General features: G+C 34.0%; 5 protein-coding genes across 5 annotated transcripts in view; 2 read left to right on the forward strand and 3 right to left on the reverse strand.

Annotated features, from left to right (window-relative positions):
* Window positions 1-935, forward strand: part of LOC105142325 (cytokinin riboside 5'-monophosphate phosphoribohydrolase LOG8-like) — a 3,327-nt gene extending 2,392 nt beyond the window's left edge. Inside the window, exons 6-7 of the mRNA XM_011049899.1 lie at window positions 370-513; window positions 592-935. Of these exons, the coding sequence (XP_011048201.1) occupies window positions 370-513; window positions 592-666 (219 nt within the window). The 3' untranslated portion in view covers window positions 667-935. The remainder of the gene's footprint in view (window positions 1-369; window positions 514-591) is intronic.
* Window positions 936-1,714: 779 nt separating this feature from the next.
* On the reverse strand, window positions 1,715-4,126 carry LOC105142326 (uncharacterized). Its single transcript, XM_011049900.1, has 2 exons — window positions 3,859-4,126; window positions 1,715-3,660 (listed from the first exon to the last, which is right to left on the reverse strand). The coding sequence occupies exon 2, from the start codon at window positions 3,644-3,646 to the stop codon at window positions 1,970-1,972; it is 1,677 nt and encodes a 558-aa protein (XP_011048202.1). The 5' UTR covers window positions 3,647-3,660; window positions 3,859-4,126; the 3' UTR covers window positions 1,715-1,969.
* Window positions 4,127-9,079: 4,953 nt separating this feature from the next.
* LOC105142328 (uncharacterized) lies at window positions 9,080-12,151 on the forward strand. The gene is made up of 8 exons (XM_011049901.1): window positions 9,080-9,352; window positions 10,084-10,555; window positions 10,660-10,840; window positions 10,934-11,022; window positions 11,121-11,208; window positions 11,288-11,518; window positions 11,594-11,695; window positions 11,784-12,151. Exons 2-8 carry the CDS (start codon window positions 10,263-10,265, stop codon window positions 11,799-11,801), a joined length of 1,002 nt encoding a protein of 333 aa, XP_011048203.1. The 5' UTR covers window positions 9,080-9,352; window positions 10,084-10,262; the 3' UTR covers window positions 11,802-12,151.
* Window positions 12,152-12,273: 122 nt separating this feature from the next.
* The window catches only part of LOC105142330 (protochlorophyllide-dependent translocon component 52, chloroplastic-like), a 3,528-nt gene continuing 1,212 nt past the window's right edge, over window positions 12,274-14,589 (reverse strand). The window contains exons 3-7 of the mRNA XM_011049903.1: window positions 14,396-14,481; window positions 14,164-14,322; window positions 13,567-13,784; window positions 12,848-13,035; window positions 12,274-12,751 (exon numbers count right to left, since the gene is read on the reverse strand). Coding sequence (XP_011048205.1) covers window positions 12,514-12,751; window positions 12,848-13,035; window positions 13,567-13,784; window positions 14,164-14,322; window positions 14,396-14,481 — 889 coding nt within the window. The 3' untranslated portion in view covers window positions 12,274-12,513. The remainder of the gene's footprint in view (window positions 12,752-12,847; window positions 13,036-13,566; window positions 13,785-14,163; window positions 14,323-14,395; window positions 14,482-14,589) is intronic.
* LOC105142329 (protochlorophyllide-dependent translocon component 52, chloroplastic-like) overlaps window positions 12,966-14,589 on the reverse strand; it is an 11,291-nt gene continuing 9,667 nt past the window's right edge. The window contains exon 8 of the mRNA XM_011049902.1: window positions 12,966-12,977. The gene's annotated coding sequence lies outside the window, so the exon portion shown is untranslated. The remainder of the gene's footprint in view (window positions 12,978-14,589) is intronic.

Genomic DNA, 14,589 nt, shown 5'->3' on the forward strand with positions numbered 1-14,589 from the left:
CCTTGACAGCCGTCCAAATAGTGAGGGGTTTAGCTGGATGGCCATGAATTAGACTTGACACCCATTTATAGGCCCATGATTAAAACTTAAGCTTTGGGTTTTAAAGTGTTGTTTTCACTTTTTCAGTGTGTTTGTTCATTGTCAAAGCAATCCATATGAGATGCAATGTATGGAACTCAAATGTATTTGTACATTTATCTGCCAAGAAACGAAATAGGGAAAAGGGAAGGCAATGAATATTCATGAGATTAAGGTAGGATAGCAGCAGGGGATTTCCCGTATTTTGCTGAATGTCTGCCATTTCTTTCATATGCATTCTTAACGTCTCTCTTCCTCGTTCTCAAAGTGGTTGGGGAAAAAAACATGCAGGTGGGTCTGTTAAATGTTGATGGGTACTATGATAGCTTGCTTGGATTATTTGACAAAAGTGTAGAAGAAGGATTTGTTAATCCTTCTGCAAGGCACATTGTCGTGTCTGCAAAGACTGCTAGAGAGCTAATCCAGAGAATGGAGGTACTGACATGCACTTCTCATCTCAAAAGTATATGTCAGTTCTGATGCCTTAACTCTTGTTTCATGTGTTCTATGTAGGATTATATACCTCTCCATGAACAAGTGACATCAAGTCAAAGCTGCAATGTAGAAGAGTGCAATGCAAATTTTTAGTTGTTTGCTGCTCCTGGTGATCTTCAGAGAGGAAAAATATTTCTTTTTTCTTTTTTTTCCTGTGATGCTATCTTTACAATTGATTCTTTTCATTGCGTGTGCAAGCCTCCGAAAAGTAGAGGACATGATGCATCAAAATTGTGTTGAATAGGATGCACTGGTATTTGTGTAAGCGAAAACCCTGACGTGGTTGTGGGCTATATTTCTCACTTCAAAAAGAGCATGTAACTTGGATGCGAAGTGCAATCTAGCTTAGTTTTTCTTCTTAACTCCTCAGAAGAATCAATGGTTGCAAATGCTTTTGTGAAAAGCATAGGATATGCTTAGCAAACAGGCATCGGCAAAGAAAAGCCCCTATTGAAAGCACACATCAAAATGACTTGGAAATCAGTCTTAAAAATATCAAATCGATGGAGGACCCTTGGTGATGATTCTGGCACTCGGAACAATGCCTGAATTCTCAAAACAGAGTTGATTGCATGGCAAAAGCAACAAAATATCAACTGATTTAAGCATACTGATGTAGAAAACCACTCTTAATTCTACCACTGATAAAACCACAAAAATAAAAGTCAGCTTATGGTCAGAAGCATCTCAATAATCTCTTATGCAAACACCTCAAAATATCCTGTAATTTTCATGAGCAGGAGCAGGAGCTACCTTCTACTGCTGGAATGGTACATAGTCAACACTGCATGCAGGAGCAGGAAAGCCTCCTGAAGCTCACAATAAGAAAAAAGGATAAGATTTTAGCTCCAATTCTGTTTCAGATTAGCTTAAAAGCTGGTCTCTCCTGTTTCAGATCTTCTTTGAGCAGTAGGAGGTACAACATGCAACCCGATTTCAGAGGAATTAAGGAAAACCTAAAGGAGCTCTCCCTCGACCTTTCATCAACCATTTATAAGAGATCCAGTACATTTTACTTCAAAATCATCATCAAATTAATCCAAAAAAAAAAAAAATCAATACTTGTTCACTTCTTCAGAAGCTAATTAAGGGATAACAAACTGAACATGGATGCACATACAGCAACACTTCATAAGTATGATGAGATGAGGAGGACATTCATTCACTTTGAGAAACGAGCACAGAGCAAATGAACGCCACAAAAATTGAACTTATATTTTACAGATATAGGGTTGTCATGATCAAACAGGAAAATGCCAATGGCCAATAGAATAAAAGAACCAAATGGAAAAATAAAAATAAAAGGAGCTGAATTTGTATCATTCTGTAACTGAATCAGGAATACAAGTGACATGAATCAATTTTTCGGAAAAGAAAAAAGTAGCATCCAATCTCATCAGCATGTATTGATTCCATCCTTGCAGTCACTGGTTAAATTATAAAATGTCTCCACACGAGTCTTTCCTCTGTAAAGAACCTCAGTATCCACAGCAACTCTCATGTATCCGTCAAACTCAACAGGACGACCACTGTTCAAAAGCATTGTTTCATTGTACCAATCACTTGTATTTCCCCATAATTCCTTGTAATCATCAAGTAAATGGACCTTGAAGTGAGACCTCAGTTTATCAAAGTAATTGTAGAATGGTTCATTGGTTGCTATATACAGATTCCTCCAAGGCTGAATCATCCCTTGAAGTTTTGCAACGAGTGCATCAGGTGATGTATCAGCATCCAAATGTGGCCAGAGCTCTTTATTCTGTGCTTTCTCCCCACGAATCACATGAACCGCATCAAAATCCCAGTCCATTCTCCCACTGATGTCTGTAACTATATTCATCAATCTCTTTGATTTCCAAAGTGCATGCCATGGCCTCTGAATGTACTTTGCAGCTTGCCCCTCACACACCCTATACCAATAGTTTTCTGGCTCCGGACCATCAAACTGCCTCCATATGATTGTGCTCTTGTCTTTCCTTAGCTGCATCGGTGTCATCTTATGGGTCACGACCTTCTTAACTGGAACTTTCTTCTTATGCGAGCGATTCCATTTCTTCCAATCTCTCAAAAATTCACCCTCTTCAACAATTGACGCCTCCTCCTTAAGATGCTCAAAATCAAAATAAAACCTAAAATCCTTCCCCTCCTGATCCTTCCCATCCAGATTATAATTACCTGCCAAGCATATACTCAAGTCCATGACAAATGTCCTGTTCAAATACATAGCCTCCCCCAATCCACACAAGAAACTCCACATGTAATGATTCATTCCCTTACAATAATCCCCTCCTCTTGAATAATACAAGTATTTCCCTTTTCTAAAGTTGGTTTCCGATCCCAAGCTTGGGATTGTGTCATTAATCTCATCATCCCGAACCAACGGTGCAGCTCTCGGATTATTTCCACCACTCCTAGTGGAATTAACTCTAATCCTCATCCTCCTGGCATTAATACCAGAATGCCAACCACCGGCATGCACAATTTTGTAAGAACAGTTCTCTCCAATTGCAAACTTAAACCTCCTAAAATCCCTATATTTCCTCCAAGACTTCTCCTTCTTATTCCTAAACCTCCATGATACATCACACTCGTCCTGCTTCGATCCATTAACAGGAGTTTGATAATCCAAAAACACAATTGACTTAAACAGCCTCAAATTGAACTTCTCAACTGTAATCAAAATCCTCGGGTCTGAACAATTCACTACCTCCAAATCCTCACAACCAGATGATTTGAGGGTCATATTGCTCACTTCCACCTCCTCTTTCTCAATCACCTCCTCGGTAATTGGTTTAATATCCGCAGTAGGAGAAACTGCACGACCAATCTCAGTTTGCAAATCCTCGCCAGTTTTGGCAACAGTATCATCAATTTTAAAAGTTGCATTCTCAGTTTGTGTAAAGAGTTTTGTTAGAGCCGGAGCTGATTCCAGCCATGGATCTGGTGGTTGGTAAGTGATTGCAATAACGGTAAATATCAAAACTGAGAACACAAACACTGAGAAACAAACATTACTTATCAGCTTTATCAGGTTCTGCCCTATAGGATCAGCTCCAGGATTAGTTTCTTTCATGGGTTTTCTCCAACCTATAAAACCCAAATCCAAAATTTACTCAGATCTTGAACTCAAACAGGAAAATAAAACCAACCCAAGTTTTCTTAAACCAAATCCAATAACGGGTTTGGTTCAAAATCCAATCCTTCTTGAACTAAGTATTGAATCAAGTAAATGGAAAAATAGGAAAAGAAAGCCAAAAGGAAAGCTCTAAATAAGGTTTTACTTACTTGAAATGAAATAGAGAGAATGAAAGCAGTGAAACTTGGTCAGATCTAATGGGAATTCAGCATAAAGTTATGAACTTTAATGGAGAGGAAGAGAGAATGGAGTGTTTATGTTGAAATTGTAAAGCTTTGGTTAGAAGGAAAGCAAGAGACTCTGTTGTCAACTGTGGGTGTGATTTTTCCTTGTCTGAAAGTGAACTCAGACAAGAGTGAGTTGTAGATAGGAGGACAGGCAGGCTCTTGCGTTTTACAAGTTAAAGATTATATTAGAGGTGCCTTGTTGGAATCAAAGATTTGTAATTTAAAATGCAATATATCTAGTAAACAAACTTTTTTTCAATAATTTTAGTGATTGATTTTCCCTATGGTGGTTGAGTAAGAACCAATCTTTGAACCATAATTTATAATTTAGAAGAAGTATTTTTCATATAAACAAACAGGATCTAAATATTTTAAATTAATAAAAAAACATGTCATCTATTTTGTATTATAAAATTGAAAAGAAACTTTATGAGTCTAAGTAGAAAAAAAGAGAAATCTACATTATAAAAAAAATAAGTTTATATTTATTATAATAAATGAGATTTTAGGAATACTCACACTTCTCTTTAAATCTAAAATGTTTTTAAGGATAAAAGTAGAGAAAAAATTTAAATAAGTTTTTTTAATAATAGATCTATGATACTATTTGAAAAAATATATATTTGAAAATAAATATATGATAATTTGAGGGGAAAAAATTAAGTAAAAACATCTTAATAATCCAACAACAATTCAATCCTTATAAAATCAAACTTGTCATTTTAACTATGCTATCGGACATATATTAACTAATAAACTCTTTATCAACCAATAAACTTTTCAAACACAATAAAATTATAATAATAGTCGAATATATTTTAAAAAATTAATTTTAAATCTTTTTTTAGAAAGTTTAAAGGCAAGATAATAATTTAATAATAGATGGGTGAGCTTGCATTCATACTTAATATCTTTAGGCTTGACATAATGCCAAGTCCAGATGATATAGGTCTAGCTCGCTTTCAGGCGTAGCTATGAGTCGAGCCTAAATGGGCATAGATTTAATAAGCTATCATATCCAATATTCTTAGTTTTAGTTATGTGTCGACCCCAAATGGATATAGATTTCGCGAGCTGCAAGACACAACTTCCTTATGATTTAATTGCGTGTTGAACCTGAGCAAACATGGATTTAGTGAGTTGTTACACTCAACATCTTTAAGTTCAGTTATAGATTGAGTCTAAACGAACATGAAAATATAAGTTTGACAAGCTGTCAAATTTAATTTTTTTAGATTCAACTACATGTTAAACCCAAGCAGACACGAGTTTAGTAAGCTACTAGACTCATTATCAGTGCGCTTAGCATTGTGCCAAGTCCAAGTAGATGTCGATTTAATAAGCTGCCAAACCCAACATCCTTGGGCTTGGTTGCTTGCTGAGCTTTATTAGGCATGGATCTAAAGAATTATCAAAATCATCATCTCTAGATTTAGTTATGCATTGAGCCTAGTTAGACATGAATTTAATGAATTGTCAAACTCATAACTTCTCGGCTTGGCTAAGCGCCGAACCCAACCAGACATGAATTTAGCTCATTGTCATACCCATTGATCATAAGCTTAGCAGAATGCTAAAAGTATGTAGATCATTGTAAGCCTCATGTTGGGCCATAACTTATAAGGCTCTGTTTATTTATCTTTATAACTTTTAATATAAAATATTAATGTTAGAGATATCTGTCTCTTTACACTCATAGGTTTATAAAAAATCTCTCAATAGCTTACCTTATTTTCATTCAATTAATATTATGTAAAAAATATTTATCCCTCATTAATATTATATAAAAAATATTTACTTGTCTTCCTACACTCAATGCATATAAAAATTCTCCTATGACCTACCTTATTTTCATCCTATTAATATTGTAACACCCCACTCTATTAGTAAGATATTGTCCGCTTTGACCCACGGGTATAACAGATTTGTTCTTCGCAGCCACACATGGCTCCAATACATGTTTTATTAGTCAAGGTGAGCATGCTCATATAAGACCCTCCCCTAAATCCTCACTCGCTGATTTAAGATATTACAATCTACCCTCTTTAAAGAGTCCAACAACCTTATTGACATCATCAGACAGTTAGTGATTTGGGTTTTAATACCAAATGTAACACTCCACCTCACTAGCAAGAAAATGTTTGTTTTGACCCACGAGACTCAAGGATTTGTTCTTAGCAAAGCCCCTCAACTTCAGTAAAACAATTAGGTTCATGGGCTATAAATACCTTTTGAACCACCCATGTAAAGTGTTTAACAATTTTTATTCTCTAGACACTAATATTTTTTAATTTCAAAGCATTTATTATACCAAAACAAGAATTAACATTTTTGTTGTTAAAATTTAAAGCTTATTTTTTTATATTTTTCAATTTCTCTTAAAAGTTACTGACTTTATTATTTGAGAGTTTCTGAACCCTATCAAAATAGATTATTTTACAGATGTTAAACTTTAAATCACCAGTCACTCACTTTCAAAATTCTAAAAACTAAAATATTAACATGAATATAAATTATCCACTGTCCAAACAAGAAAAAACTTCACTTGTAAACATACTATATTTCACAATATTGTCACACAATAATATAAATTAGAATCATAAAAAGAAGTCACATATATTATTAATTAACCCAATCAAATAAAAATTATTAAATAAATAAAAAAGTTTAGTTGCTCCTTGTCAAAATTAAGAAGACTAATGACTAAATTTGTAATTTGAAACAATTCATTTTCCAACTATTTAAACATATCAAATGTTAATAGCATTCACACGTAGAAGTGTAAAATCATAATATCTCCAACTTTGATAGGATGTTAAGAGGAAATCACTGTAAATTCCACAAGAGATAAAAAAAAAAAAAAAACCCTCTCAAACTATCGTGAGTACAGGATTTTATTTCTAAAGTTAGTAAATTATCCAAGATGGACCGATCCATTATGGAAAAGAAAGATAATCCACTATTATTTCTTAATATAAGGGCAAGTTTAAATATATAAAGGTGTAATTGTTGTTGGCGTGTGACTCTCTGGGTTGTTGAGAGTGAAATTGACAGCAAAGTTGTAAATTGTGACAACTAATGTAACTTAAAGCCAATGGTACATCGTGAATCGCTATACCACATACTTGATTATACCTTATAAATTACCTGTGAATTTTATTTATTTTTTGCATTTTAAAAGCATGTATTATTTGGAAAAAATATCAAATTAATATTTTTTATAATTTTTAAATAGTTTTAATATTAAAAATAAATAAAAATTATTTTAATATATTTTAAAAAAATATTACACATCATAATAACAAACACATATTAAACAAATAAATAATTTTTATATGGCATTTCATTATTGTTTTGCAAGAGAAAGTTGGGCTGCAGATACAGCTAAGAGCTAGCCAGGACTAATGTAATCTTGGGACTATACTCCAAGCTTCAAATAAGCAGCTCAGCCAGGCCCAATCTAAGCCCATCAAGTAGCCCAAATAACAACAATCTAGCCACCTTGATCTAGCTCGCAAAAAAGGGGCTAAGATAGTGTTGAATCCACCTTGAAACATGTGTCACACACACTTATTGGACACTTTCCTGGCTCACAATTCACCGCACCATTCCAAAATCAATTCTTTTAATTACGGGTTGCTTGTGAAATTATTTCATTTATAGTTTGAAGATATATTTAAATAATATATTTTTAATAAATTAATTTTGATATTAGTATGTTAAAATAATTTAAATATATAAAAAATCAAAATCTAAACATTTATTCAGTATGTCTAAGAAATTATTTTTGATATTAGTTTGAGTCCCAGTGTTTGTGCTGCACATGTCTAAGAAAATCAAAATCAATTTGCTGCTCTAGGTCAAAGGTCAAGATTTACCTTTATTTTACATGCTCCAAACGAAGCACATCAATTGTGCTGAAAACAACTTCTTAAAAGTAATGGATTAATATAATAATTAGAATTAGTGGGATGGACGCATTCTTTGATTGTTTAGAAATAAATAAAATTTTATTCTTATATTTCTCTCGACCACTTATGTATTCACTTTCATTTAAAACTACAGTCTTAATATAAGAAATTTAATTAATTAACTCTCAATACTTTTACTTTCCTTCTTCAACACAATTATGTCCACTTGTACTTTTATTGAAAGAACCATGTCAATATTAGATTACTTTCTCAACAGTCAAAGCGTCCATTTATCAATTTTTTATCTTCAAAACTAGCTTTTAAATTGAGTTTTATGCCTATTCATATAATAAAAATATTATTTTTATTATTTTAATGATATTAAAAATAAAGTGTTAAAAACTAAAGGGGTATTAGAGATTTAAAGTAAGGTGATGGAGCTATTACAAAAAACCTCATCGCATCAAAAATAGTAATTAAATAGTTCATAAAGGAGATAGAATTGATAAAATTAAAATTTTGATAATAGCTTCTCTTGATTTTATATTGTCTCTTGAATTAGCTCAGATAAATTCTTTATAACTACTAGAACAAATTTACTCATGAGACCTAAATGCATTATAGATTGGTTTAACAACGTCAAATACAGACTTTAAACGTAACGTATCAGCTACTTCAATTCTAATATGTTTTTTCTGATATTTATATGTTGCTTTTTTATTTTTTATTGTTTTCTTTCTATTTTTGTCATTCTTTTTTGTCATATTCTTATTTTTGCTTGTTTCTTACTTTTTGCTACCTTCTAGTTAATCCTTTTAATATATTGATTTCTTTCACAAACAATTGGTGTAATATGAAGAGAGCTAAAAAAAGTATGGAGAAAATATGATGATTAAACTTTTAACAATGTATATTAAACTTTTATTAACGTAATTTTTTACGGGTATTTAGTATTGTGAATGATTTTGTGTTTGTAATTTTAAAAAATATATTTTTTTAAAAAAACTGTTAGTTATAATTTTTTTTTTAACTAAAATTTCAAGAACGCGCCAGTAGAATTAAGCTCTCATTAATGTAAATTCTCGGAGTGTTTGATATTGAGAAAACTTTTGTGTTTATGATTCAAAGAGATTTATATAGTTTTTTTAAGCAAGATGTCAAAACGGCACCACACGGCAGTATATAAATGATCATAACCTTTATCGAAGAACGTGAAATCGAGGACAGTTTTTTTTTGGAAGGAAATGGTGTTTCTTCCTGAAGAGTGGAGTATCATGAAACCAATTAGTCAAAGTCGTCTAAGCCAAGATCAATTATTCAGACAAGAGATGATGGAGCTTAGAAATTTCATCAAGTTGAAGTCGTCTTCTGCCCACACTCTGTCCTCCTTCCTCGAAGTCTCACCATTTTCACTTTCCATTTCCCACCCACGATTTCTTTCCCATTAATAGGAGATCAATGTTTCTTTCTTTGCTCAGCAACTCATCCACTCTCCAGTGTTCAAGGTCATGCTCCATCCCCTTACGTATATTCCTAGGTTTAATCTGTTTCTTCCTCTCTGTTTTCCTGTGTTTTTCTCTTGGAGTTTTGATAAAAGCGAGACTCCAACACACCCTGAGACCTCATCATTTTTAAGTCATGCAAGAGCAGGGCTGGAACTGCTTGTTAGATGGGGTTCCCCAAGTTTGAAAATTGTTCAATTTAGCCCATGTACTAAGGGTAATTTCAGTATATCCATGCATTTGTTTGGTCCCCAAGACTTTGTTTTTTGGTCTACTTGCTTTATTTTATTTTCAAATTCATCCCTATGTTTTCCTTTTCTTTTTCTTTTTATATGGAACCCTTCACTTACCAAATTATAGTTACATAGCTGCTGCGGAAGTGTGGTTTTAGATAATGTTGTGGGTTAATCTATTTTTTAAAGTGTTTTTTGTTTAAAAAAATATAAAATTAAAACTTTTTAGTTGTTTTTTTTTAATAGTTTTGATAAGTTAATATTAAAAATAAAAAAACCATTTTATTGCATTTCTCATTAAAAAAACACTTTTGTAAAAGCAGCCTGCTACATTGCATTAATATACATAAACTAGGCTACAAACTCTTAATTGGTTAGTGATTTGGTTGTTAATTAGGCTATATTGATAACTTTGCTATTTGGTTCTAAATTAAGAACATGGAGATCCGTTAAAGGAAATGTAGTATTAACTTCTGTCATATATTGGTTTTGTTTGGACAGAAACCCAGAGAGTATAGATTGCTAGAGACCCTCCTTTTTCCCGCACATTTTCTGAGTACAGAGATGCGGATCAGACTGGCTTAGTATCTGTTATATATTGCAAAATCTATCAGCTCCTGACGTGAAGAAGCAGCCAAGGTTTTGAGTCTAAAATACTGAAATCTCTAGGCCTTCGGAAGATGGTTGTAGTCAAAGGATCTGTTAGTATTAACAGGGGAGAATTGGAAAGAACGATGCCAATTACAGATTCTCCTTTGAAGAAAGAAACCGATGCCTTTACTGAGTCTGTTAGTATTAACAACAAAGAAATGGATAATCAGCCCCTAAACTTAGATAATCATAGCGTCGAGACGATACAGAAATTGGGAACCAGCCCCAAACACCAAGCTGCTGTAAGATTGCAGAAAGTTTACAAAAGCTACCGAACTAGGAGAATACTTGCAGATTGTGCAATTCTTGTCGAACAGAGCTGGTATGTGTCTATTGATCAGTACAAGTCCTGGTTCGTATAAATAAAATAGTAAGGATGCATAACCTTGTTCTGATGCAATTATTTGTTACTTGCTATAATCACAGGTGGGAACTCTTAGATTTTGCTGAACTCAAATGGATTTCTATTTCTTTCTTTGATATCTTGAAACATCAAGCTGCCATTTCTCGATGGTCACGAGGGAAAAGGAAAGCTGGCAGAGTTGGAAAAGGCTTGTCAAGTGATGAAAATGCACAAAAACTTGTTGATAAGCACTGGCTTGAAGCGGTTTGTCAAATTTACTCAAGTGATAATTGCTCTTCACGATTCACTCTTACTGAATACTGATTCCAAATCTGTTGTGTCCTTTGTTTAAAACAGATCGATCCACGACATCGATATGGACATAACCTACATTTCTATTATGAGAGATGGCTTGATACTAAAAGCAGACAACCCTTTTTTTACTGGCATGTTTCTTGGATCCTTACTGCTAGACTTTCAACTTTAGACATGATCATGAATTTGAAGTTGAACTTGTGTATGCATGCTTGGTTTAGAACTGCAGGCTAGATATAGGAGAAGGCAAGGAAGTAAATCTTGAAGCATGCCCTAGATCAACATTTCAAACGCAGTGCATCAAGTATCTTGGTCCTGTGAGTTTCCATGAACTACATTTCATTTTTATTTTAACCTAAATAAAATGCTTTTACTGATAAAGATTTACTATAACAGACAGAAAGGAAGGCCTATGAAGTTGTTATAGAGCAGGGCAAGCTCCTCTACAAGATGACAGGGGAGCTTATTCACACAACGGAAGATGCTAAGTCCATTTTTGTCCTTGATACATCTAAGACCTTGTATGTTGGCATGAAGAAGAAAGGCACATTTCAGCATTCTAGCTTCTTGGCTGGAGGAGTCACAACTGCTGCTGGCAGATTAATTGTTGAAACTGGCATTCTTAAAGTATAGCTTCATGATTAATGATCTTCAGATATTCACGTGGTCTGTTAATGATGGTTTCTCTTCACTTTTCAACAGGCAGTTTGGCCTCACAGCGGTCATTATTGGCCTACAGAAGAAAAATTTCAAGACTTCCTTTCATTCCTCAGAGAAAACAATGTGGATCTCACAGATGTAGAGGTATAAAAAGAAAATTGAAGTGCTCTAGAAAGGCATACATATCCTGAACCTTTCCTCTGTTTTTTTCTTTTTCTTTTTGTTATTTCAGACAAGTGCTCTGGACTAGGAAGACAGAATGCTTTGTACACGAAGAAGCCGCGATTGTCTTAGAAGTAACCCACTGGATCAGAACCACTGATTCAGTAGTTGGACCAAGATTTCCAGTAAAAGATTCAAACACAAGAGACGCCTTTTGTGGAACAAAACCGCGAGGCCACATAGTTAAAACAAACACTGTCTTGCCTTCATAGTTCGATTAGCTGAAAATTATTCACCAGGTCGAAGGTTAACATATAGACTTTTCATTTATGGGATAACTAAACGAAATTAATTTATAGCAAACTCAAACCCGTATCATTTTATTGTGCTTAGAAGCATGTCATTTAAGCTCAACTTATTTTTTAAAAAGTATTTTTTATCTAAAAGTTTTGGTTCTTTACAAGTCTATTTTTCATGACCTGTTGGTATTGTTGGTGTTTCAAATGCAGCTCCTGACTCCCCTGTTTAAATCAATCACTAGAGTTTGTTTTTCATTATGATAAAGGAAAATACTTGACTGTCAGTAATAATATATTACAAATTTCATATAAACGTCTCTAGATAATATTTGAAAATAACTTCACAAGAAAACGATACACCGTGCTCAAGTTTTTTCACCCTCCACAACATACTCTACAGCAGCACTTAAGAGCAGAAGAATTCTGCTGACTTGAAATTCCATTTCAGCCATCTATTGCAGGATCATGCATTCACCAGTGAAGACATATTTTCAACACACCTCAGCGAAAAGCATGATCGTAGTCATGGTAATGGAAGTTCTTGTAGATGAATTGATCCAGCCATTTTGAACCTACAAAGCATACTACTGCCATTGCTACCATTGTATATACATTGTGCTTGGTTGCACCAGCAATCCCAATGAAAGCTAGAGAAGCAAATTGCAGAATAACCTCTAGTGCATTGAGACCCTTGTATGCAGAATTGCAACTGGGACAGTTTACTACATGCGACCAATACCTGAAAAACCAGTTCCAAAATTTAGGAAAGAATTAAGAAAACTTCTCAAACTGAAATCTCGAATGCTCTTCTGTACTTGTAACGTGCATTAATTACCTGTCCAACAACTGTTCTCTAGGAGGAGCTGGGGGAAGAGTTCCACTGTAGTTGCCCCTCCAATCAACTTGACCACCAGCATACTTGTTTAACCATTTTCTGAAACCAACCACAAAAGCATCTGATTTTACTGGCACAAAACAAGCCTTCTGCCAGTTGGAAGAGCCAATCTCCATTATCTTGCGCTCCTGCGGAGAGAATTCTGTAGTCAGTTAATGCTAGAGAGTACAGGCTCCAATTTTTTTGCTTTGGAGGAAGAGCTACAAAAAAACAAAGACTCAAAAACTTTGGTTTGCACGGAAAGAAAAATGTTCATAAAGCTAGGATAAATGGCAACTCCTTGCAGCGTAAGAGTTTCTTTCCCATCAAATAAAATTCAAGAAGTGAAGGATGAAATAGATTTGAATGTACAATTGTTACATCGAAAGGCAAACCATGGGAATTGAGATTTCTGTTGATCCTGGATGGATACTCAATCAACCATCCAAATACAATGTCTAGTTCCAGAATGAAATAGAGAAGCAAAAGTATGTGCATAAATAGAAGAAATTGACAGCAATTGAGTTGTTAATGACACAAATAATGAAGAGATTTACATGAACCTTAGCCTACTTCACATTTTTGACCAATTGATCTATCAGTCTCACATGGTTACTGATTTTTTTATAAAGTTCAAGCTATAATATATCAGCTCCCTAAATACATAAGCAGAAAATCACCTCCAGATGAAGGAGATACAGATCTGAATCCAGAACTATGTTGGTTACCGAATGAAGAATAAATCGTGGAACAACTTTGGTAATCCAAACTCCGTAGTTTTTTGGTATGGCCCAAATCAATCTGCTATTCCCTGGACTGACCGGAACACAAAAGAAAATCAAGGCCTCTCTCCGTTGCATGGAAGGTTTCTGCACGGATAAATTTTTTATGAAGAAACATGACAAGAACAGGAGAACCACGTGAATACAGGAGTAAAATTATCAATATAAAGCCTATGATCACATAGAATTATGATTACATTACAGGCAGTGTCTTTGAATCAAAGAAATAATGGGGATCTACTTAGTAAGTTGTCAGCGATAATGCAGACAAGTCAATGTATCTTTCAATTCTTACACATGCCACGATAGCAACATGTTGCGTGTGGTTAGTGTTTCAGTCCATAAATGATATATATATTAGAGATAGAAATATGTTTGGTTGAAGAAATAGATATAAAGTAAATATGTTTTGAGATAGTTTTGGAGTGAATTTCTATACTTAAAACAGCATATCTTCATTGTCTCCATTTCTTCACTCCAGGAACAATAATCAAACGTTAAACAATGAAACCACAGGACTTCTGTCAGCATAAGAGATGCAGGGAGCTATAAATTTATTAATACCAAACTGGACTTGATTTCCAATGAAACCATCTATGTCTAGTTTCTTGATACTCAATTCAACTGGTTCGCCCCCTTCTCTATCTGCCTTCACTGCGACGCATTTTTAGTTTTAATCATATGAACTACATAAACAAAGAGAATGGAACACAACACCTCAAAATACCTTTTGGTTGTCGTGTTTTCATAATCCCATAATGTGCATAGGGAACATGAGCAGGATCCATCAGGTTTTCGATCAAGACTTCGTATCTGAATGTTGTATAGAAGAGTGAAGAAATTAAAAATCGATCATTAACTTTTATTTTACGGCTGATTCTTTCCCTATTTCTGAAACGTATATCAAATATGTTATTTGCA

The sequence above is a fragment of the Populus euphratica genome, unplaced genomic scaffold (assembly GCF_000495115.2).
Source record: "Populus euphratica unplaced genomic scaffold, PopEup_1.0 scaffold140.1, whole genome shotgun sequence".
Classification (NCBI taxonomy): domain Eukaryota; kingdom Viridiplantae; phylum Streptophyta; class Magnoliopsida; order Malpighiales; family Salicaceae; genus Populus; species Populus euphratica.

What these genes read in the sequence shown, in the direction of transcription:
- LOC105142328 (XM_011049901.1), top strand. Translation starts at nt 10,263, where the DNA reads ATGGTTGTAGTCAAAGGATCTGTTAGTATTAACAGGGGAGAATTGGAA. An exon ending in GCATCAAGTATCTTGGTCCT is followed by an intron (nt 11,209 to 11,287) that starts GTGAGTTTCCAT and finishes TTACTATAACAG; the next exon opens with ACAGAAAGGAAGGCCTATGA. An exon ending in TTGAAACTGGCATTCTTAAA is followed by an intron (nt 11,519 to 11,593) that starts GTATAGCTTCAT and finishes ACTTTTCAACAG; the next exon opens with GCAGTTTGGCCTCACAGCGG.
- LOC105142326 (XM_011049900.1), bottom strand. Translation starts at nt 3,646, where the DNA reads ATGAAAGAAACTAATCCTGGAGCTGATCCTATAGGGCAGAACCTGATA.